Source organism: Dermochelys coriacea, chromosome 2, assembly GCF_009764565.3.
Source record: "Dermochelys coriacea isolate rDerCor1 chromosome 2, rDerCor1.pri.v4, whole genome shotgun sequence".
NCBI lineage: Eukaryota > Metazoa > Chordata > Testudines > Dermochelyidae > Dermochelys > Dermochelys coriacea.
Window position 1 is genome coordinate 123837146 of NC_050069.1, and position 25057 is coordinate 123862202.

At 43.0% G+C, this 25057-nt stretch overlaps 1 protein-coding gene and 1 long non-coding RNA gene across 3 annotated transcripts in view; one reads left to right on the forward strand and one right to left on the reverse strand.

Annotated features, from left to right (window-relative positions):
• Positions 1-7743, reverse strand: LOC119851561. The gene is made up of 3 exons (XR_005291296.2): positions 7618-7743; positions 5345-5437; positions 1-334 (listed from the first exon to the last, which is right to left on the reverse strand). It is a non-coding gene; the product is annotated as an uncharacterized LOC119851561 (long non-coding RNA).
• The window catches only part of LOC119851559 (MARVEL domain-containing protein 3-like), a 25131-nt gene continuing 7813 nt past the window's right edge, over positions 7740-25057 (forward strand). The window contains exons 1-4 of one of the 2 annotated variants that reach the window (XM_043508416.1): positions 7850-7887; positions 10898-10901; positions 11341-11498; positions 16659-16825. In XM_043508416.1, coding sequence (XP_043364351.1) covers positions 11383-11498; positions 16659-16825 — 283 coding nt within the window. In that variant the 5' untranslated portion in view covers positions 7850-7887; positions 10898-10901; positions 11341-11382. Of the gene's footprint in view, positions 7888-10897; positions 10902-11340; positions 11499-16658; positions 16826-25057 lie in introns of both variants that reach the window. The other variant, XM_038391587.2, reaches the window with a different exon arrangement.

Consider the following 25057-nt stretch of genomic DNA (forward strand, 5'->3'; position numbering starts at 1 on the left):
CCAGGCACAGACCTTTCTGGCACAGTTAACATGATTAAAGTTTGTGAAACTCGGTAGAGCTACTTGCTTTTTAGGGTGTTGGAGTACTGGCAGTATAAGCACAGTATATGCTGTGTGGGTCTTGAAAATAATCAAAAGCGAAAGTGAAATAAACTGATGGAAGCCCTGAGATTTGTAATGTGTGTGTAGAAGATTTAATAAAAAAAAAGTTACCCGAAATAACTCAAATTTCTTACCATTCCGCAAAGAAAGATTGATTGACTCTGCTCTAGCAAATACACACACCTGCCATTAACAATATAGACCACAGGATGGAGCTGTTTCTTTTATTTTTCTGTAGGTCAAAATAAAAGAAGAAAAACTTAGTCATATGACAGGTTTCAGAGTCGCAGCCGTGTTAGTCTGTATCCGCAAAAAGAAAAGGAGGACTTGTGGCACCTTAGAGACTAACAAATTTATTTGAGCGTAAGCTTTCGTGAGCGTAAATCCATCCTCATCATCATATCCACTCATTATACTCCACACCTGAACATAGCCATTACATGAACAACATAACCTCATGTCTCTATGTCTGTACTTTGACCCGTTAACCTTTTACCCCCAAGCAGGGATATTGCAGATTATGTATTCCTTACGCTATCCGATCCTAAACTGAACTCTGCACCCCTTGATAATCTGATAATCTGTATCTTATTCCCTGATAACCAGAAACTTCTACGCTTGAACTCTGTAGCTCACAAAAACTTACGCTCAAATAAATAAGGTGCCACAAGTACTCCTGTTCTTTTTATTCATATGAATGAATTTTTGTTTGTATTACACTAGCAATACGACTGCAGACAATACCTGATGTGAAAAGCTCAGTATCACAGTACAAAATGTCTGCCAGAAACAAAATGTTTGGGTACCTTTAGCCATTGTTTATGTGCACACAATTTCCCATTTACTCTGGTCCCAAACCAATGCCCACTGAAGTAAATAGGGGTCTGCTCATTGACTGCCACGGGTACTGGCTCTGGTAGGTATGAATGCAAAAGAAAGAACAAATACGTTCTGATGGGTTTTACCTGTTTCCAGCTCAGAGATGGAGAATACAGGGAAGATGGAACAAAATGAAGAGCCTTAGTAGCTTGTGTGATTAACTCTTGAAAAAGCACATAGCATCTAGCACACTAAAGGCAACTAAAAATGCATATTTTCCTAATATAACTTTTCCACGTAAGCAGTCTAGGATGTAACATGCTCACCAATGGGAGGGAAAGTGGTTCACGCAACTGTGTGGGAGAAGATTTCTATGTTATGCTGTGGTCTATCTTATGAACAAAAGGTTTGAGAATACCTGCCTTAGGACCTTAGGCCCCAGTACTGCAATGAACTCCATCTAGGCAAAATCGAGGCTGTACATCTGTAAGGAGCTCATTGCTTAATTGGGGCCAGAGATTTTGAAAAAAAATCAAAGATTCTGAAGATCCAAACTGGTTCTAGATATCTGAATAAGTGTCAAAATACCACATTACATTTTATATTCAGCTTATTTTGAAATACTAGGATTATATATAAAGTGCTAAGTATTTTTTAAAAAGACCTTAAATATGGAATTGGCACTACCAAGTTTGAGACTTTACTGTGAAAATACCTTCCCCTAACATTGGTACAATAGCAGGGTGCTGGTAAGAAATGGGACAGAGTTACTCAGCTTTCAAAAGTAGAAAAATGTATGCATGTTTCCTTTTGTCACTTTTGAAAGAAAAAAAAATGCTTTCAGCCTAAAATAACTCATTTTCAGATTCAGGAAAACAGAAACAAGAATGGATGAAAATGCTTTAACACCTGCTAACTAGTCAATAACAACCGTTCTGAAGAAGGTCAACATGAGAGTGGAAAATTGTGGTGGTAAAGATGTTATGGAAGTTGTAGTTGGGAGGAATAAGATTTCTGAAGGGACATGCTGAGAACTGAAATCCAAAGCCCACTGAAGTCTATGGAATTACTCTTATTGCCTTCAACGGGTTTTGGATCACGCCCTAAACCAAGATATTCCATAGTCTAGCATCTGAATTCATGATCTGAGCAGATTCCTCTCCCTACAAAGATCTATTGGGGAAAGAGAATGTGCTTTTTGTTGCTCAGTAGAAGGTGGGAAGAACTTTGCTTTGGAAAGTGGGTGGACAGAAAAATACAACAAAAATAAGATGTCTAAGGATGATTCTGCTTTTTTTTTTTAAGAAATAAAGTGTGTATATGTAACATCCCAAAGCAAAGATACAGTATTAATAAAAACTTGCGATTGTTACTTCCTTTGCCGAGGCAGTATCCAGTGTGATTATATTTATTTTTCACTAGAACAGAAAATTGACTGAGACATAACCAATTACTTGGTTCCAAAACTCAGTTTATATCCCACTCTACAAGACTGGATCTTTTAAAATCTGTTAAACAAAACAAAACAAAACAAAAAACCACACACAAAAGCACAAGAAAACACCACCCCCAAAGCAAATTAATTCTTCTGCTGATATTAGTCTCTTGTTCATAACTAAGACTACGTTTTAGTCATGGGTATTTTTAGTAAAGGTCATGGACAGGTCACAGGCAGTAAACAAAAATTCCAGGCCCATGACCTATCCATGACTTGCACTATATACCCCATACTAAATCTTCGGGAGGGGGATGGCCTGGGGGTGCTGTGGGGGGGCAGTGGCACGCAGCTCAGGACCCCTACTGGTGCTGGGGCGCAGGGGTTGGTGGGGCTGGCAGGCTCCCTACCCAGCTCTGCGCATCCCTGAAAGTTGCAATATCCCTCAGCTCCTAGGTGGAGGCGCAGCCAAGCAGGTCTCTGTGCTGCCTCCTCCCTGAACATCAGTTTCACAGTTCCCATTGGCCAGGAACCACGGCCAGTGGGAGCTGCAGGGGCTGTGCCTGAAAGCAGAGGCCGTGCACAGAGCTCCCTAGCCATGCCTCCCCGTAGGAGCCGAGGGATGTCACCGCTTCCAGGGAACCGCCTCCCCCTCTCCCCCCTGAGGTAAGCACCACCCAGAGCCCTCACCCCCTCCCGTGCCCCAACCCCCAGCTTTGAGCCCGCCACCCAAACTCCTGCTGCTGCTGCTGCTGGGGGGTGGTGGTCCAGGACTGCCCCAGCAGCCGGTGCAGCTGGCTGAGGGGCCACCCGAGCTGCCCAGGTGGCCTTCGGGCCAGCCGCATCAGCCGCTGCAGAATTCACAGTGGTGATAGAATCTGTGACTTCTGTGACCTCTGTGACAAACTCGCAGCCTTTTTATAATTACTAATCTTAGAGATTCCAGTTATAATAAGAGAAAAAAAAATGTCAGTGTAAATGTTAGTCATGTTGACCTTAGGAGGGTAGTGTTCCGGCTAGAAACAACTAAGAGGCATCTTCAACCTCAGTTCTGCAAATGGATCCACATGGACAGAACTCTGCAGCTGTATGGAACCCCATAGACTTCAATGAGGATCTGAATGGATGGGAACTCTCTACAGTTGCAGGATCAGCACCTACTGCCCTGGCTATACTAGATATTTTTAGCTATGCTGGTGAAAACGTCAATGAATGAATGAATGAATGAATGAATGAACTGCACTGGTATAAAATACTGACAAGACCTTTCCCAGTAAGTTACCAAAGTAAGTTGGTCTGGTATATGCCCTATTTTGCACTTTTGTAGTGCCTACAATAGAGTTACATTGGGTCAAAGTTTTTAAGTGAGTTAGGCTCCCGACTGCCTACATCACTTTTGAAAATGGGATTTAGGCACTTTTGAAACTTTTACTCCAAGTCTAGACAAGCCCTAAGATGCCTATAGGCTAGTGGTACTCACCCTTCCACAGCTGGAAAGACACTTTTTATGCAGACAGCCACCACATTTTTAAATAGCTGGAACAGTTTGTAGTACCATAAAAGATTATTTTCTGCTAAAGCACTATTTTTAAAGCTAAAACATCACAGAAGTTTCCACTCACCTTATTTAGCTTCTAGAACAAATATAGAGTCAGCCCATCTAGGGTGTGCATATGGGGGGTGGGTGTCTATTTTTTACATTGCCGTTTTCCCTAAGACATGCTCGTGTGGGAGGGGGAATTTGCTTTATGCCTTGCTCAGACATATAAAGTCTCTGATATGCATCTCTACGAAGAGTGGAAGACTGAGGCCATGTCTATACTACAAACTTTGATCGATGCATGTTGTGTCAGCATAAAACTGCCGTAGTTAGTAAATTGCTCGTGTGCGTGCGTTCTCACTAAGAATGCTCGTGTTGCTGTACAGGGCAATCCACCATGGGGAAGTATCCCAGTGTGCAACCCACAGCCATCCAGCGCACTCTCTTTTGGGAAGTTTTGGCAATGCATGGTGGGACAGAAAGGAGTCACACAGGGTGACAAGGAGCATGGGGTCAGCTTCCCAGCAACTGCTCCATCCCATAATATCTACACCTCACAATTTTCACACCTTTTTAAAAAAAATCCCACAAACCCACGCAGCCCTCCTAGCTGTCTGTCATCTCTGACAGACACACGGGGGGCTGGAACAATTTGTGTAGTGGGGGTGCTAAGAGCCACCGAAAAACTGTAAACCCTGTATATAATGGAAACCACTTCAAGCCAGGGGTTGCAGCAGCACCTGGCGCACCCGTAGTTCTAGTACCTGTGCAGATGCATGCAGCTGCACAGCTCTGCATTATTGTCAGAAGAACTGCAAGGAGAGGACACACAATGCTCTGATATATGCAGAGTTGTAAGAACATGACTATTTCTTGGAGGACAGATTGCTACGGGACACTATCTTCAGTCTTGATAAGTATAATACAGCAAGTAAGGTAAAAATATGCCTATCCACTCTAGACTATTGATTGTGTGTTGATTCAGGGATCTCAGGGACATTCTTTATTCAATCTTTCTTAGGTGGCTGCTGAAAAAAATCAAATTTTGTTTGACAGCCCTGGATATGAAATGTCTTGTGGGAAGCAATGCATTATTCTTTCCTAAACTAAAATAGTAAATTCTCATTCCCTGATGTTATTTGCTAATAAGACAGTTATCAAAGACTTGTATGCCTGGAATCACAGAGACCCGCAAGACATTTTAAGGGACTAGAGTCTCAAGACCACAAAGGATTGGCATGCCTGGGATTAGAAGCAAGAATTCCCAGTCCTATACTCAAATCAACCAGACCAAGTACTTTTATAAATAATGCAAAGAAATTAGAAGGCTATTGATACAAATGGGCAATTAACACTATTTTATATCAAATTAAAGTTTAATGTATTTCCCTCTTGACTTAGACCACTCTTTTTTCCCCTTTATTAATTTTTAAATCCCTCACTCCTACCTTTCCAGTTCCTGAGCCCAGATCTCTCCTCTTTTACTCTGTCTTCTTTGGGTTTCTGTTCTTCAGGGATTTCAGACTACAGAATTGCCAACCCTAAATGTTCAAAATACATGAGATTATCTTAAAATACAGTAACAACTTTAGGGACTTTTTATCTGCTTTCTGGTGTTTGAGCCTTCAGGGGTCCATTTGCCAGCTTTTCTTGGCAATCAGCAGGGCTAGAACTTACTTTTTAATAAATGAAAGATTCTCACATAGTTACACAGTTCTAGGAGCTGTGGGTTATTAGCAAAACTCCAAATGTTGCCGGGCCCATGGTCAAATCATGAGAGTTGGGAGCAATAAGTTTATGCAGTCATTTATGACCTTGTTTCTTTTTCTTCCATTTCATTTTTTCCCTCTATCTCCTGACACCTGGACCAATCCATATGCTACAGGCTGCAGTCCAGCTGCTTAAAATATTATCTCACCCACTTGATATATATTCTGCTAACTGTATTTTTCACTCCATGCATCTGATGAAGTGGGTTTTAGCCCACGAAAGTTTATGCCCAAATAAATTTGTTAGTCTCTAAGGTGCCACAAGGACAACTCATTGTTTTTGTTCTCACCCACTTTGTGTTTCATGCAGATGTCAGACTGGATTTATGCTGGCAGTACTGCCTACCAGGCTGCATCATCCCTTTGTCCCAGGGTCTGCATCAGTATCTCACTCCTCAATCTCTCTCCATCCTGACTCCTGCTTATTACTTTATTCCACTCAGCCTTCACTTTTAAGGGGATGGAGCACTGGCTAATTGTGTGGCTGTAATTCAGTGGTTCTTAAACTTTTGTACCAACGACCCCTTTCACACAGCAAGCTTGAGCGCAACTCCCCCCTTTATAAATTAAAAACACTTTTTATATATTTAACACCATTATAAATGCTGGAGGCAAAGCTGGGGTTGGGGTGGAGGCTGACAGCTCGTGACCCCCCACATAATAACCTTGTGACCCCGAGGGGTCACAACCGCCAGTTTCAGAACCCCTGCTGTAATCGGTTGTGCCGTTGTCTCACTTATCTGTTCCCCTGCTCTGCTTAGAAATCCAAAGCAGTGGCTTATTCTTAACCTTTCAGACTATTGTACCCTTTTCAGGAGTGTGATTTGTCTTGCGTACCCCCAAGTTTCACTTCACTTAAAAACTACTTGCTTGGAAAATCAGACATAAAAATACAAAGTAGTTACAGCACACTGTTACTGAAAAATCACTTATTTTCTCATCTTCACCATATAGGTATAAAGTAAACCAATTGGAATATAAATATTGCACTTACATGTCAACGTATAATATATAGAGTGGTATAAATAAATCACTGTAGGAAATTTTAGCTTGTATTGACTCACTGGTGCTTTTTATGTAGCATGTTGTAAAACTAAGTAAATATCTGAATGAGTTGCTGTACGCCCTAAAAGACCTCTGTGTACCTCTAGGGCAGGGGTGGCCGCCCTGAGCCTGAGAAGGAGCCAGAATTTACCAATGTACATTGCCAAAGAGCCACAGTCATGCATCAGCAGCCCCTGCCCACCAGTAGCTGCGCCGATCCGTGCCTCCCCCTCCCTCCCCTCCCGATCAGCTCCTTCATGGCGTGGCCTGCAGGAGGTTCTGAGGGGGAGAAGCCAGGGGGCGGGAAGGGGTGGAGTGGGGACAGGGCCTGTGGCCGAGCCAGGATTTGAACAGTGAGCACCCCCCCACATATTGGAAAGTTGGCGCCTGTAGCTCCAGCCCCGGAGTCGGTGCCTATACAAGGTGCTGCATATTAACTTCTGAAGAGCCGCATGTGGCTCCGGCGCCACAGGTTGGCCACCCCTGCCCTAGGGGTACATGTCCCCCTGGTTGAGACTCCTCTGCCCCCAAAAGGTACTGTTTAAATGTGCAAAACAATAGGGGCTGGAGCTGGGGGGTAAAAACAGGCAATTAATTGCTGCCCACTCTGAGGCCTGCTCCCTTGTCGCGTGTCCCCCCCCCCTCCCCCCGCCATTAGTTACTGCCCAGAAAGCAAAGGAACATCCCCACATACTTGGCATAAATATCACTACACAGCAACAGCTCCAAATCGCTGTATACACATTAGAGAGCCAAGGTGCAAGTAGCCGGCTCACAGCCACTTGTGTCCCAATTACTGGCTTGCAGCACAGGGCACGGCTCTTGGACTCCTGCTTTCATCAACATCCCCCCCCCGCCCCGCCCGATCTCAGGTGGCCTGGTCCTCCCCCCCCCCCCCCACTACCCACCCTTTGGCCTCAGCAGCGGGCCACGAAGCCAGCGCGGCGCGAAGCGAAACTCCCCAGCGGAGCAAGCTCCGGCCTTGGCAAGAGCGGAGAGCCGCGGGGACCTGTCCTCCACCTGTGAGACTCGTCCTCCTCCCCTCCCCCTGCCCTGCCCACACAAGGAAATGCAGCTGCGCTGGCTTGGAGGGCAAACCAGGGAGAGGCAGGCAGGAACCTTCAGCTAAACCCCCCTCGCGCTCAGAGGCCCCGGGTGCCGCCGCCGCCGCCGCACAAGTGAGGAGCCTTAAAGACCCTTTTAACGAGGGGCATGGGAGAGAGAGGTCGTGGGGACGGGCGGGAGAAGTGCATGGGGTAGGCCTGCAGGAGACTGTGCAGACAGGGGTCTAGAGGCTGGGTTTTTTGTGGACTAGAGCATGGCCGCGGTCTAACGTGGTGGGGATTTTTGGGGGGAGAGCCCTGCCGGAGGCGCTGGGGCGGGGTTGGACACTCTCCGAGAGGGGCCCCTGCTGGTGGGGGAAGAGATAGGGGTGACCCTTTCGAAGTCCTGCACCTGCTGTCTTTGTGTTATTAGCTTACTAAGCGCTTGATTTTCCCAGAGGACCAGGGTAAAGGGGCGGGGTGGGGGGCATTTTCTACTTAAAAGGGGGCTCAGGGGGTTAAAATTTTGGACTAGGAAGCCAGTCTGGTAGATGTGAAAATTAGCCTATCCCTTTTCCAGGTAAGGATATTAAAGAGCCGAGAAATGTAATTCAAGTGTCCAAGATCACACAGTCGGAAATGGGCAGAGCTGGGAGCCTGGGCACATTAGGGTAGTAAGGTACTGTAGTTCCACAGCTAAGGACTCGGGCCTGGTATATGCTCCCCAAAACTACAGCACTGAGGCTGAGTACAGAATGAATATTCTGAGACTGTACACGTACACAAGTTAATTAGTTGGACAAAACAAATTTTAAAGGGAGAACTTTAAATTTAGCATCCTGTGTCTCTGAGGTTGTACACAGAGCCTGCATAATCTTAATGGACTCATGAAAACTTATTAAGAGTCGTTGAAATCTCATGTATTGGCTACATTAGAAGAAACTGTGGTCATTTTTTGCTGCTTTCTTTGCTGAAGGAGAGACAGTTATAATTTCACAAAGGGCCCATCTTTCAAATTAGCTGCAATCTTCGTTTGTTCTCCATGAAAGCGAGGCCACAAGCTGCTCTCAGGAAAGACAGTGGCCCATTGTCAAAAAGGTCATAGCATTCCTTTGAGAAAAATGGAAGTGAAGCCATTCCCTGCCTTCAGGGAAGATGGTGGTTCCCCATTTGTCAGCCATACAACCTTAACTCCTCCCTTCACTGCCACCACCAGAGGAAAAATGAGGGACGGGAAGCTGAAGGGGAAGTTTTTACAAATCAGTTACATCTAATTTGGGTCTATAAATATTTATGCCTTAATCACAATTGTCTGGTTGTTACATGGTATCCCTACACAGCAGAGTTAAGGCATGGAACTATGCAGTTATTACATGCAAACAACCTTAAGACCTTCGGATTCCTTTTAAGGTTAACCTTACATTTGAGTTTTCTACATTTATAACATTGATTGTTGGAGAATAATTACAACACCTCTGTCAGGGTTCCTTCCCCACTCTGAAATCTAGGGTACAGATGTGGGGACCCACATGAAAGACCCCCTACCAGCTTAGGTTAAAACTTCCCCAAGGCACAAAGTCTTTGCCCTTGGATTAGGTAAATGCTGCCACCACCAAGCGATTTAACAAACAATCAGGGAAAGGACCATTTGGAGTTCCTATTTCCCCAAAATATCCCCCCAAGCCCTTACACCCCCTTTCCTGGGGAGGCTTGAGAATAAAGAAGATGAGCACAGACCAACCTTGGGTTTTTAGGAACACTAAAAACCCCAATCAGATTCTTAAAAAACAGAACTTTATTAGAAGCACAAAGAAAAAATAAAACAACTCTAAGATTAGAATGAAAGAATCTCACAGGCAGTCAGATTTAAAACAGAGAGAATCTCTCTAGGCAAAACCTTAAGTTACAAAAAGACACAAAAACAGGAATACACATTTCCTCCAGCACAGCGAAATTCACAAGCCAAAACAAAGAAAACCTAAAGCTTTTTCTAGCTAGATTACTTACTAGCTTTACAGGAGTTGGAGGGCTTGCTTCCTGATCTGTTCCCGGCAAAGGTATCATACAGACAGACAAAAGCCTTTTCCCTCCCTCCAGATTTGAAAGTATTTTGTCCCCTCATTGGTCATTTTGGGTCAGGTGCCAGCCAGGTTACTTGAGCTTCTTAACCCCTTACAGGTAAAAGGACTTGGCCTCTGACCAGGAGGGATTTTATAGCCCTGTATACAGAAAGGTGCTTACCCTTCCTTTTATATTTATGACAACCTTTAATGTATTTTACCCTAAATAACTGAGGATAATGTACTCTCAATCTTATCCCATGTTAATAGTTTGGTTTTTTTGGGAAGGGGGCACGTGTGTCTGGGTATATAACCTAGGTTGAAGCAGGGGTGAGCAAACTACAGCCCAGGGGCCACATCCGGCCCTTCAGACATTTTAATCTGGCCCATGAGCTCCCGCCAGGGATCAGAGTCTGGGGCTTGCCACATGGCTCCTGGAACCAGTGGCGTGTCCCCTCTCCAGCTCCTACGCTTAGGGGCAGCCAGGGGGCTCTGTATATTGCCCCCGCCCCAAGCACTGGCTCTGCAGCTCCCATTGGCCAGGAACCGCAGCCAATGGGTGTTGCAGAGGTGGCACCTGCAGATGGGGCAGCACACAGAGCCACCTGGCTACACCTCCACATAGGAGCCGGAGGGGGGACATGCCACTGCTTCCGGGAGCTGCTTGTGGTAAGTGCCACTCAGCCTGCACCCCTCCTGTGCCCTAACCCCAGCCCTGATCCCCCTCCTGCCCTCTGAGCTCCTTGGTCCCAGACCAGAGAACCATCCTGCACCCCAACCCCTCATCTCCAGCTTCACCCCAGAGCCCGCATCCCCCTGCCCCAGTCCGGAGCCCTCTCCCACGCCCTGAACTCATTTCTGGCCCCACCCTAGAGCCCTTGCCCTCTCCCACACTCCAACCCCAATTTTGTAAGCATTCATGGCCCGCCCTACAGTTTCCATACCTAGACATGGCCTCAGGCCAAAAAGTTTCCCCACCCCTACTATAGATAGAACTATAATCCTCCCTTTGAAGGGCATTTGTGTTCTCTCCTTAAACATACTAGCAGGGATAAATTTTGCTGTCAGATGTACATGGCTCCTAGTAAAGTCAGGGGGAAGCACATATATGCACACCTAAATAGGTAGGTGTGCATTTCCTATGCTTAATGTCTTATACAAAAAAGACACCATTGCAGGAGTCTTGAGATATGCTTTATATAAGAACACAGGAGGATGATATGCATTGTCCTTGTAATCAGGTTAGGAGACAAGAAAAATCTTTTTAAATACCTGTACTGTTGAACGCAGAAAAGTCAAAGTTACTTGGCAATGGAAAAGTAAAAGGAAACTTACTTCCTTGTTGAGAAGCTACATCTTACTCATGGACTAAGGACAGCTTCCTTACCCTCTCCACCAAACACCCACACACTACTGTACTTCTCAATCACTTTACTGAAATCTTAACTAACACAGGGGTGATCATGTTGTGCAAATGCTGGTCAATGAGTAATTAGAACTATAAACTGAATTGGTTTTATCTCTCTAGCTCAGAAGATTTCAGCAAGAAGAAATACATGTGAAAAACAAGATGGCTGATGCTGAGACCCCTCACCTCAATAAGCAGCACCAATATTATGAGAGCCACAGATCTGACAGACACCATGAGGAGAGAGGGGCTAAAAAGCCATACCCATCCAATGGAAGGTACGTCTCCTTTGTCCCTCACTATGGGGCTTGGAGCTTGTTTTACATTCATGTTGTGGTTATTACAAAACCAGGAAAGACATTCAGCTTTATTTGAGCATAAGCTTTTGTGAGCTACAGCTCACTTCATCGGATGCATTCAATGGAAAATACAATGGGGAGATTTATATACATAGAGAACATGAAACAAAGGGTGTTACCATACACATTGTAATGAGAGTGATCACTTAAGGTGAGCTATTACCAGCAGGAGAGCGGGGGGAAAAAAAAAAATCTTTTGTAGTGATGTGCCAGCAATGCCCCTCTGCCATGTACATTGGTCAAACTGGACAGTCTCTATGTAATAGAATAAATGGACAGAAATCAGATGTCAAGAATTACAACATTCAAAAACCAGTGGGAGAACACTTCAATCTCTCTGGTCACTCGATTATAGACTAAAAGTTGCAATTCTTCAACAAAAAAAACTTCAAAAACAGACTCCAGCGAGAGACTGCTGAACTAGAATTAATTTGTCAACTGGATACAACTAACTTAGGCTTGAATAAAGACTGGGAGTGGATGGGTCATTACACAAAGTAAATTCCCCATGTTTATTCCCCCCCACACTCCCCACTGTTCCTCAGACGTTCTTGTCAACTGCTGGAAATAGCCCACCTTGATCATCACTATAAAAGGTTCCCCCCAACCCACTCTCCTGCTGGTAATAGCTCACCTTAAGTGATCACTCTCCTTACCAAATGCATCCGATGAAGTGAGCTGTAGCTCACGAAAGCTTATGCTCTAATAAATTTGTTAGTCTCTAAGGTGCCACAAGTACTCCTTTTCTTTTTTCTCCTTACAGTGTGTATGGTAACACCCATTGTTTCATGTTCTCTATGTATATAAATCTCCCCACTGTATTTTCCACTGAATGCATCCGATGAAGTGAGCTGTAGCTCACGAAAGCTTATGCTCAAATAAATTTGTAAGTCTCTAAGGTGCCACAAGTACTCCTTTTCTTTTTGTGAATACAGACTAACATGGCTGCTACTCTGAAACATATTCAGCTTTGAAATTCAGAAATGTGAATATGTCACATTCAGAACTGTGGCAAAATTATTTTGCTATTGGAAGTTTTAAAGAGTCTAATTAAACATTCTTTGTACTAAACACCTATGTTGAGGAAGACTAGGTCATGTGGGCTGGGAGGAAAGGAAGGAGGTGAGGCTGAGTCATGGAGGTGGAGAAGGAAGACTGGAGGAGCTGAGTTGTGGGCATGAGGAGATGTGGCTGGGTCATATGACCAAGGAGGGGGGTTATGGCCTGGTCTTCCCAGAGGTGACAATTGGTGCAGACTTGTCTACATGCAGAGTTTCACTGGTTTAACTGAAGATGCCGTTTAATTGAACAGATGCTAAGGCTGAGCGAACACTTTTTTCAACTAGGAACAGGTTTAAGCTAAACCAAAATAAACTAGTGTAAACATATGTGGTCACTTTTAGTAAACCAGTGTTAGTGTGTCAGCAAGGCCTCCGTGTCTGCGGTAGAAGTGGTGCAACATATGAAGTAGCTAATGGTAGGGTTGCCAACTTTCTGATTGCAGAAAACTGAACACCCTTGCCCCCTGCTCACTCCATCCCCCCACTCCCTCCACTGCTCACTCTCCCCAACCCTTGCTCACTTACTCATTTTCACCAGGCTGCAGCACTGGGTTGGGGTGCAGGCTTCTGCTGGGGGTGTGGCCACAAATCTGGGGTTCAGGCTGGGGCAGGGCGGCTCTGGACTGGGGTGGGGTGAGGGCTCCAGCTGGGAGCGTGGGCTCTGGGGTGGGGCTAGGGATGAGGGTTTGGGATGCAGGAGGGGGTGAGGGCTGTGGGCACGTCTCTGCGGCCCCTAGGCAGAGGGACAGTTGGGGGCTCTGTGAACTGCCCTCACCCGCAGGCACCACCCTCACAGCTCCCATTGGCCTTGATTCCCAGCCAATGGGAGCTGTGGAGCCAGCACTTGGGGTGGGGGCAGCGCGTGAAGCTTTCCCAGCTGCCCCTGCGTCTAGGGGCCACAGGGACATGTTGGCTACTTCCAGGAGCTGCACGGAGCCAGGGCAGGCAGGGAGTCTGCCTTAGCCCCGCTGTGCTGCCACCTGGACTTTTAATGGCCCGGTCAGTGATGCTGACCAGCATCACCAGGGTCCCTTTTTGATCCGGCATTCCGGTCAAAAACCAGACGCCTGGCAACCCTAGCTAATGGAGAAGTTTGGGGTGGCTTCAGAAACTGGCATGTGTTTTGCTCTTCCTGTCCAGCCCTTCCAGCCTAGACCATACTGAGGTGCAGCCTGGCTTATTTGACTGCATTTGACAGAGGAGGAGACAATGAATTTTCAGGACCATTAATAAAATAAAAAGGGGAGGATACAGGGGGTGCAGAATGAATGTAATTATGGTTTAAAAAGGCTGAAATGCTGAAGTCCTTAAAAATCTATATTTAAGAGGGAAGAAAAAAAAATATTCCAACAAGACAATCCCTGTAACTAATGGTAAAGAGCAGAGGGAATAGAATAGGTAAAGAATACAGAGAAATCTTTAAAATAATCACCTGGTCCAGCTGATGTGAATTTTAGGATATTAAGAAAATTTGCTGATGAACTTACTGTACCACTGACAATTTTTGAAAGGATGTGGAAAATTGGAAAGGAAACTTTTCATCTGAAAAGCAAAATACTTTGATACAAAGTGACATTTCAATGCATCGGGGGAATGTAGTTTTGATGCCTAGTGATCCCACTCTTCTCTATGGGTTTCGCTTTCTGGCCAGGCTATATTTCCCATGATGCCCCATGGCTATAGAGTTCTATAATAAACACACCACCTCCCCTCACCAAGATGGGAGAAAGTATTGCATCATTGGACATGTAGTCCAGACTGAGTGTCCAGCCCACAGAGAAGAATGTGAGCACAGTGAAGGGAAAAGAAACTGCTAGAAAATTACAAAACTATCAGAAAAAGGCCATATTTCGTTTGGAACTTGTATCATACTCTCTTTTTGAACATCAACGTTCCTGGCAAGTAGCACAGTATCAGAAGTATTAAAGGGATTGCTTTTGAGTTAACTGAAAGATTTTATAAACAACAGTTTAGTTTGTCAGGCAGCTCCCCAAGACCCAGGACAAAAGTCAGAAAATTTTTGATTAAAGTTAAAGAACTAGAGTGAAAAATCACTTAATTCTCTAGAGTGTGAAGATGCTTTTGCTTACACATCCAAGTTAACTGATATTTGTGGATTATGTTAAATTCATGTTTTAGCAGGACAGAGAAATGCAAAAGAACCTAGAGATCAGAAAATGAAACTGAATTCAGTTGAGGAAAAATGCAGGCTAATAGATGAGTGGATAAGTAATCTCAGACAGATGTTCAGTTGGAAGGAGAAATTTTAAAGTAATAATGCTGAAGGGAATCTAAGAGTAATAAGACACCATATTAGACATGTTCTGTTCTATACAGTTTTTTATTCCATCCTAATAACTATAGTGGTGGAGAGCCTTTCCAGTAGTGCACTGGAATATGTGCAATATCGGTCACATGAAGTCCATTCTCTCATCCTCCCCTGAGGGAGAACTGTGTTTTAGTTGTAGGGCAGCATTGTGTTTTGGTTTGATAGGGCTTTTATGTTCACGCTGCTACGTCCGTACATTAGAGAACGCAGGTCAGAGAAGCATGCTTTCCATTTAGAACAGAAGGTGTGAGGCTTGTGATGATCCTTAGTTCCTGTGGGGATCTGTTCTACAATTTCAAACCTGCCCCCAAGAAAGCTGTCTCCTGCACAGATTTTATCACGGGGGGTGGGGGGGGAGGGAATGTAAGTTCTGTTGTGACAGAGGGGTGGAGTTGTTGACCACTATCCTCATACTAGAGCTTCAGAAAATCTTTTAGCTCTCCTGGGTCCAAGCCATTTTGATCCCTGAAGATAAAGAACTAAGACCTGGAACTTGCTATTCTATGGGAATAGTGGCGGACAGGTGTATTAATAATAGCTTATGTTACTGAGAAGATGTACTGCAATGTTCTGTGCTAGCTGGAGTAAACTAAGGACTAATGGTTTCGTGACCCAGCATATTGCACTGTAGTCCAGCTGATGAAATGAATGTATGCCAACTGAAGTCAGGCCATTCTCTGCCAGGATGGGATATAGTTTCCTAGTCCACCATAAATGGTCGAAAAGCATTATTCATAGATAAGTTTACAGTATGATAAAGGCAACAAAATGGCCAGTGCAATTTTGGATACCCAAGCAGAAAGACAGTAATCATACACATTGACACTGGTGCTACCACAGCTGGAATATTGCATTCATTGCTGTAGTACTTCCTCACCAGAAAGATATTCTTAAATTGGAAATGAGTTCAGAGAAAGGGGGAGAGACTAGATCATACCAGATCTTGTAAAATTGTAAAAAAGGAGAATGTAAGTAGATGCAATATTTCAGAGTAGCAGCCGTGTTAGTCTATATTCATAAAAAGAAAAGGAGTACTTGTGGCACCTTAGAGACTAACAAATTTATTAGAGCATTACTATTGTCATGAAATATTTTATATTCTGGTTTTAATTCCATGCTTTTGTATTCTTGTAAAAGAATCATTGTGAAATGCAGTAAATTGCAAATATGCATGAGATACATTGCTTATCCACAAATTTGTGGTGCTTATTTACAGATTTATTTGTTATGTGCAACTGTTACAGAAAACTTTAGCCTCTGGTTTGTCCATGGGCTCGTAGTTGAGTATTTGCTTGTCATGGCAGATGAGTGATCACTGGGTACATGGTATTTAGAAACAGAGTTCCACCCACTTCCTCTTTTCTTTTTGCAAATTACACAAAAGCATTAGCAATAGTTGAATGTACTTACGATGTGAATAATTAAAGTTTTTCAAAATTGCTGTGATATTCACAAAACATTGTGAATATTTATTCATGCAAGCAGGTGATACATTTCACGAACATTCTTGCAAACAGATCTCATTTGATCAAATGTCTGCAAACAAAAGGGATCACTCATACCAGTGAAGCAAGTCAGTTAGCAAAAATTCCAGAAACTAAAACTAATAATATTTTTGATGCACTTGTCCAAAAATATTAGACTGTGCTGTCTCCTATAGATAATCCTTTACTCCTACCCCATTTGCAGATCAACACAAGGGATTCCTAGCAACGAATACTCAAGACCTTCTACCGCTAATTCAGACCTGTACCAAAAAAACACACCATCAACTCATGAATTTATCAATTCACCACATTATAATCCCGAGAAAAAGACCTTTTCAGAGAAATGTAATAACCTATGCTCAAGGAGAGGTATGTGGATTTTTATTTTGGCTTACCTTCCATGTGTCTTTTCACAGATTTATGTCCTTGTTTCAATCACACATCCTGATTCATAAAACAAACTCAGGCTGAGGGACAAAAGAGCGGGGGACTGAATAACAACATCCAGGGGACTAATTCATGAATGGCATAGCTACCATTCAGGTATTGGTCTTATTAAATGTCTATGAGCCAGATTTACAAAGATATGCCTGAAGATACAAATAGGCCCCTAGTCAGATTCACAAAAGCACCTGAGTTTGGCACCAAACTACCACAGACTTTCAATGGGAGTTAGGCCTCTAGGCTGCTTAGATGCTTTTGTAAATTGCTCAAGGCACCTATTTGCATTTTTAGGCCCCTAAGCCTTTATATGCCACCTTAAAACATGAAATTTTGCATTAAGGAATCACTCTGAATCATTGGGCCCAAGATAGAGAGTCAGAGCAAGTATGAGTGACTGTATAGCCTGGTAATTAGAGCACCCAGGCGCCAGTCCTCCTGCTCCAATGACTTAAGTATTTATCCACAGTGGAACAGCTTCAACAGGAGAGCTTGAGGGAGCCACACTCTGGAGTATCTTATAGCACAGTGGTCAGGGCACTCCCCTTCTCCCCTCAGGTGGGGTGGGTGGATGGATTTAAACCAGGGGTCTCCCATGTTCCAAGTGAGTACTCTAAGCAGTAGGCCAAAAGTTATGAGGGAGGGCTGCTTCCCGCTCTTCTCCCCCTCGAGCTTCTTGAAAAAATGGTATTAGGCGCCTAACACCAAGACAGGTTTTGTAGCTGAGAATCCCAAACAGAGCTAGGTACCTCCCTGCAACCAGGACTTAGATGCCCATCTTCAAAAGGGGCTGGCTTTAGTGCACACACACCTTACTGTGGCCATCTTATGCAGGGAGTCTCCCAGCATACTGGCTTTTGTGAATCCCCTTCAGAGGCACTTGGGTCTCCCCATTTGTTGTATAGGGAGCCTAAGAGCTAAACTCAGGTTTTGTGAATCCAGTGATTTTCTAGGCACCTAAGTTTCCTGATGAATCTAGCCATATATGGATTTAATGATAAATATACGCAACTTGGTTGGTCTGGAATAAGCCTCATTGCTCCTGTTCTCGTCAGACAAGCAGAACTAGCATCTTTCTGTTTTACAATAGTCAGTTTCTCTCTGGGGGTGTTGCTGCTCCGTTTAGACATTTTCTGTGGAATATCTAGAAACTGAGGTATCTTTACCACATGAATTATCTCCACCATCACATGTTCAGACTCAGGAAATTAGCACCACACAGCTAAACCCGCTTTCCCCCCCGATTCTGAAATAAGCACTGCTCAGACCAGAACAGGGAGCCAAATAACATCTTCTCCATGGCTGTTTCCTGAGCAACACCGAATGCAGGGATCTCAAACTTAATTCACAACAAGGGCCACATGAGGACTAGTACATTGGCCCGAGGGTTGCATCACTGACACCTTTTCATACAAAGTTAAAAAGCCCCCTTAATTAAAGAAAATGTCATATGATGAATTCCTGGAGGTTTCATTCAGTCAAAGTTGGCAACCTACTCAGAGGCAGGGGATTAAAATGGGGGCCTAGAAGAGGCCAATTAGTTTGTGCTATGACCTTCCAAAAAACTGAACTGGGGAAGGAATTGCATTTTTCCATCTCTTGCTGTTCTCTCTCCTTCTTTTGTGTTCATTGTTTAAAAAACCAACCCAGTGCTGGACTCAATAAAAGAAAGCTACCACCTAAAACTGACACTTTCCCCCTAACATTTGATGCCACTTAAGTTTTCAGTTTTTTCTCTTTAAAGCACTCTATGGAGGGAGACAGAAGAAAGAATAGTAGTTAAAATATCCTTACATTCTATTTCTAACATGTAGGTAGGAGCAAGGCACACAAGATGATCCTCTTAAAGAAATTTAATTTCTCTCTCACCTGTTTCCCCCCCCCCTCAGGATGGGGCTCTTCCTTTCCTTAAACTTTTGTTTTTGGAAACGCAAGCCTTTTCCTATAACATTTTTATCTTTCACCCTCTAGATATCACACATTTTCAAGACTTATGGTTTGCAGTAATTTTCCTGGTTTTAGAGTAGCAGCCGTGTTAGTCTGTATTCGCAAAAAAGAAAAGGAGTACTTGTGGCACCTTAGAGACTAACAAATTTGAGCATAAGCTTTCTGAAAACTGAAAACTTAAGTGGCATCAAATGTTAGGGGAAAAGTGTCAGTTTTAGGTGGTAGCTTTCTTTTATTGAGTCCAATACTGGGTTGTTGTTTTTTTTTAAACAATGAACACAAAAGAAGGAGGGAGAACAGCAAGAGATGGAAAAATTCAGTTCCTTCCCCAGTTCAGTAATTTTCCTGAACTATATCGTCCCTTTGACCTTTTCAAGCCACCTTTATCTGTTAGCCTCTTTCCAGCTGTCAAATGAAAAATATTGTGCAAAACAAATGGATCTAATTCCAAAACAGTTTCTTAAAATCCAGAAATTATAAAAATTATTGCAGAGAAATACTGTTCCTTGTGATGCTAAAATGGTCCATACAGATATTGCATTATTTATCAAGACAAAACCATGCCCCTTACTTTATTAAATTATAAAACCTATCAGAACAATGCATCTGTATCAAGATCTGTTTCATATTGCTTTTATTATTCTGTCAAGTACAATAGTCAAAATGTGAATTAATACAATTATATGAACAAACTATAGTAGCTAACTTAATTAATATGCAGTTACCCATATTAATACTGAAAGTAAGGAAAGATCTATTACCTGTGTATCCCATTCTTCCAATCACATTTACCTGCCTCAATTTTAGATATCATTGGTATTCAAACTAGCACCACCTGTGAGAAAATGGTACTGCTCTAGGAACTAATGACTAATTACTCCCAGTGTAATTTCTGGGGAAAAGCGTTGAAGGCTTGACAAACCAATGGATTCGGTGCAGCAAAAAACTATATAATAGAATTAGCCACTGACAGATTATTTTACAATATTGGTATTTGATGACAATATACATTAAACAATCAATTAATAAATGCTCAGCTAAAGTGAAAAATAACCTAAAAATGTAAAAAAAGCTGTTTCAAAAAGACAAAATCCTTTATATATTAATTTATATTGACTTGAGATACTATCAACTTTATTTAAAAGAAATCATATCTGATTTTTTTTTAATCTGGTGTTGTTACAAGTAACATGTAATGCCACTATAACTGGAAGAGTCTGTACTCTTCACTACTTTTCTCTTATAAATCTTGTGCACTTAATAGCAGTGTGTGTATATAACTTTACTGTCCTCCCCTGTATAGTCAGTTTCCCCCATTTGCAAGGATCTTTCAGTGAAGGAGAGAAAACCATTGAAAAAATAGGAAAGTGAGGTTATCCCACAAGGATTGGTAGGGGATCTTGGGGGACTGGTGTTAACACCAAAAATTATTCACCTTGAGATGTATTTTAACTGACTAGATTTCAAGATAATGGTTCCTCTAAAAATCCCATATTTTATATGGGGATATGAAAAAAAATTACAATGATGGAGACACTTAAATGAAGACTTACTGTAAATTAAGGAACTACTTTTTGCAATAGTTACTTACAATTTACCTAATACACATCATTTGTAACTACTTTTGAAATTTCTCTTAATTTCATTAAATGATAAAAAGCTCAAAATCAAAACAAGTGTTTTGTTTCGGGTTGAATGAAACTGTTTGATCTGAAACTAAATCTTTTTAATATTTTGGAACTGCCAGAGAACTGAAAAATCAGCTCTTTGCACAGCTTTATGTTCAAAACACAGTATCAGCACAAATTATTGATCTTCCAAGGGTGTGCTGAGTATTGCCTCCATTTTCAGAGATCGGAAAACTGAGGCTAAGAGCTGAAGTGACTTTCCTGCTGTGGCCATGGGTGACAGTAGCAAAGCAGGTATGATCTACAAGGTAGACGTTTGATACTACTCCATGATGTCACTAATTATACAACCTCTAAAAGGAAAAAAGAATGGTACTGCCCATTATGCTTGATGGACTGAACTAGAATGGATTGGTTAAGTTCACAACTTTTATTATGCCCATTTAGGAGTACCTTGTTTTTTTATGACTGTGTCAGGCTGAGATTCCCAACACTTGAGCCAAACTCCTAACAATTAGAATAAAAATGATTATCTTTGAGCGTGATTATACTTGTTAAAGGAAATAATCACCCCAACAACCTAATACCATTCTCAGTCAGCTTACATATGTATTTATTAAATTTAGCTATAACATTTTTCCTGAGAAGAGGATAAACTAATTAAAAAAAAAAGCATATTGTGTAACAGGTTCCACTGTCGCTGCTGTGGTATTGGTTCTACAGCCTAGGTTTTCCTGATTTAACAAAATGTCCCAGCATACAGGTTCTCCTAGCCTGCTCCAGCTGCTGCCAGGGATGCTAATTCAAAAGCAGTAACTATCAGAATATCTTCTAGTTAATAAGGACAGTTTAATAAAGTTCATTTAGGAGGAGTGATAGTAAAAAGAGCTGAGGAAAGGTGGTTCTCTCATGCCAACTCAGCACATTTGTTCCAGCAGCAGGGAAATATTTACTTGCCACCTTCTAGAAAGAGCTCTGGGTGCATTGGGTGAAAAATCTCAGTATTTGAAACACACAAACATGAAGTACAGTTGCAAGTGCCCAGTGCTAGTTAAAATAAATGCAGGCACCTCTTTGATGTTATTAGGTTTGGATCCGTTGTTATAGGACCCAAGATTTGGTGTGTGCCTTCTCCTCATCTGCTTCAACCTCAATCAAAATTCATCCCTGAAGCAGTCACAGAAGAGACAAATAGGGAAAGTGTTCAGAAGCTGGTCCCACTTTTGTAGGAAGTATCAGGGAAAATAGTGGATGGAGAGAGTCTAAGTAGAAGGCAGGACCTGGAATAAGCTCAGGCAAGAACCATGAAAAAGGTTAAGATGTCCTGATCCCCCAAGTGGCATGAAGTTATTTGCCATATTGCTCAGTCCATATGATGCAGCTACTGCTTAGAGCTATGTGGTACTGGAGCATGAAGTTAATATCGCACTAGCACTCCATCACTTAGGGATCAGGTTTGCCAGTATTGCCTGGACAGTCCTGCAAGTTCCAAGTATGTCACAGATGCAGTACAAGCATGAGTTTCAAACTATAGGACTTGGAGTAAGTTCTTGGCTGTATGGGAAAATTGCTCCTATGGGAGAAAATGGTCTCTGGGGTGGGGCAGATGTGGGGAATAGAACAATCCCTGCATATGAACTTGAGAATTACCAGGATATCAGGAGGAGCCCCTTGAGGCTTCTAAGCAGGATTGTTTTTCACTAATAAGGGACATTTTACGAATATTAAAAGGATAGTGCTATTGCTTCTCTTCTGACTAGAGCTGATGCATCAAATTTTGTAATATTTCCCAAATTTTGACTAATTTTTCTCTGTCAGGAGTTAGGCACCTGGATTCCATTTGAATTCAATGGTATTTAGGTACCTAACTCCCTTAGGCTCCCTTGAAATTCCCAAGCTCAATGATTAATTTGTGTCATTACATTGCCTCCTGGAACCTGAGTGCTTTTAAGTATTACCCCATTAGAGATGTTTTAGCAATATCCATAGAAAGAAGAGCGCCACTGGAAAGGGAACATATGAACTGCAGGGTGGGTGGTTTTTTACAGAGTATGTTTTCTATTGGTCTGATCCTGCACCATTAGAGACAGTGGGACTTTTGCTGTTGACTTCAATAGCAGCATCACACCTCATGGCTATGTACACATAAGGTGTACAACACAAACACACTCATGTGAACATGCAACTTTATTGCAATATGGAAGCATCCAGCTTTATTAAATTATTTTTAGAATGTTACCTTTCTATGTCTGCTGCTTTCTTTTCCTTAGTTATCTCCTGCCCCGTCCCGTTTTTATAATGACCTCCTTTCCTCTGTCTGCCCTTTCATTCTGTTCTCTTCATCCTCCTCATCCGTTTTTGCTTTCACTGATGTGTCCCTTCTTTCCCTTGGTGTTTTTAAAAATCTCTCCTTCTGTCAGATTTTCTTAACTTTCCATCTCCCCCGTCCTCTCAATCCAGCTGCTGCAGCACAGAGGTGACTATAAAGCCTCAAGTTCAGCGGTAACTTTACTCTGTGGAGTGCAACCTGTTTATTAGCAAGAATAGTTCTACATATGGAGTCCTTTGTAGAACTGGAGTACTTGTGGCACCTTAGAGACTAACAAATTTATTAGAGCATAAGCTTTCGTGAGCTACAGCTTACTTCATCGGATGCATTTGGTGGAAAATACAGAGGGGAAATACACACACAGAGAACATGAAACAATGGGTTTATCATACACACTGTAAGGAGAGTGATCACTTAAGATAAGCCATCACCAGCAGCAGGGGGGGAAAGGAGGAAAACCTTTCATGGTGACAAGCAAGGTAGGCTATTTCCAGCAGTTAACAAGAATATCTGAGGAACAGTGAGGGGTGGGGGGGAGAAATAACATGGGGAAATAGTTTTACTTTGTGTAATGACTCATCCATTCCCAGTCTCTATTCAAGCCTAAGTTAATTGTATCCAGTTTGCAAATTAATTCCAATTCAGCAGTCTCTCGTTGGAGTCTGTTTTTGAAGCTTTTTTGCTGAAGGATAGCCACTCTTAGATCTGTAATCGAGTGACCAGAGAGATTGAAGTGTTCTCCAACTGGTTTTTGAATGTTATAATTCTTGACGTCTGATTTGTGTCCATTCATTCTTTTACGTAGAGACTGTCCAGTTTGGCCAATGTACATGGCAGAGGGGCATTGCTGGCACATGATGGCATATATCACATTGGTAGATGCGCAGGTAAACGAGCCTCTGATAGTGTGGCTGATGTGATTAGGCCCTATGATGGTGTCCCCTGAATAGATATGTGGACAGAGTTGGCAACGGGCTTTGTTGCAAGGATAGGTTCCTGGGTTAGTGGTTCTGTTGTGTGGTGTGTGGTTGCTGGTGAGTATTTGCTTCAGATTGGGGGGCTATCTGTAAGCAAGGACTGGCCTGTCTCCCAAGATCTGTGAGAGTGATGGGTCGTCCTTCAGGATAGGTTGTAGATCCTTGGTGATGCATTGGAGAGGTTTTAGTTGGGGGCTGAAGGTGATGGCTAGTGGCTTTCTGTTATTTTCTTTGTTGGGCCTGTCCTGTAGTAGGTGACTTCTGGGTACTCTTCTGGCTCTGTCAATCTGTTTCTTCACTTCAGCAGGTGGGTATTGTAGTTGTAGGAATGCATGATAGAGATCTTGTAGGTGTTTGTCTCTGTCTGAGGGGTTGGAGCAAATGCTGTTATATCATAGAGCTTGGCTGTAGACAATGGATCGTGTGGTATGATCTGGATGAAAGCTAGAGGCATGTAGGTAGGAGTAGCGGTCAGTAGGTTTCCGATATAGGGTGGTGTTTATGTGACCATCGCTTATTAGCACCGTAGTATCCAGGAAGTGGATCTCTTGTGTGGACTGGTCCAGGCCGAGGTTGATGGTGAGATGGAAATTGTTGAAATTATGGTGGAATTCCTCAAGGGCTTCTTTTCCATGGGTCCAGATGATAAAGATGTCATCAATGTAGCGCAAGTAGAGTAGGGGCATTAGGAGACGAGAGCTGAGGAAGCGTTGTTCTAAGTCAGCCATAAAAATGTTGGCATACTGTGGGGCCATGCGGGTACCCATCGCAGTGCCGCTGATTTGAAGGTATACATTGTCCCCAAATGTGAAATAGTTATGGGTGAGGACAAAGTCACAAAGTTCAGCCACCAGGTTAGTCATGACATTATCGGGGATACTGTTCCTGATGGCTTGTAGTCCATCTTTGTGTGGAATGTTGGTGTAGAGGGCTTCTACATCCATAGTGGCTAGGATGGTGTTTTTAGGAAGATCACCAATGGACTGTAGTTTCCTCAGGAAGTCAGTGGTGTCTTGAAGATAGCTAGGAATGCTGGTAACGTAGGGCTGAGGAGGGAGTCTACATAGCCAGACAATCCTGCTGTCAGGGTGCCAATGCCTGAGATGATAGGGCGTCCAGGATTTCCAGGTTTATGGATCTTGGGTAGCAGATAGAATACCCCAGGTCGGGGTTCTAGGGGTGTGTCTGTGCGGATTTGTTCTTGTGCTTTTTCAGGGAGTTTCTTGAGCAAATGCTGTAGTTTCTTTTGGTAACTCTCAGTGGGATCAGAGGGTAATGG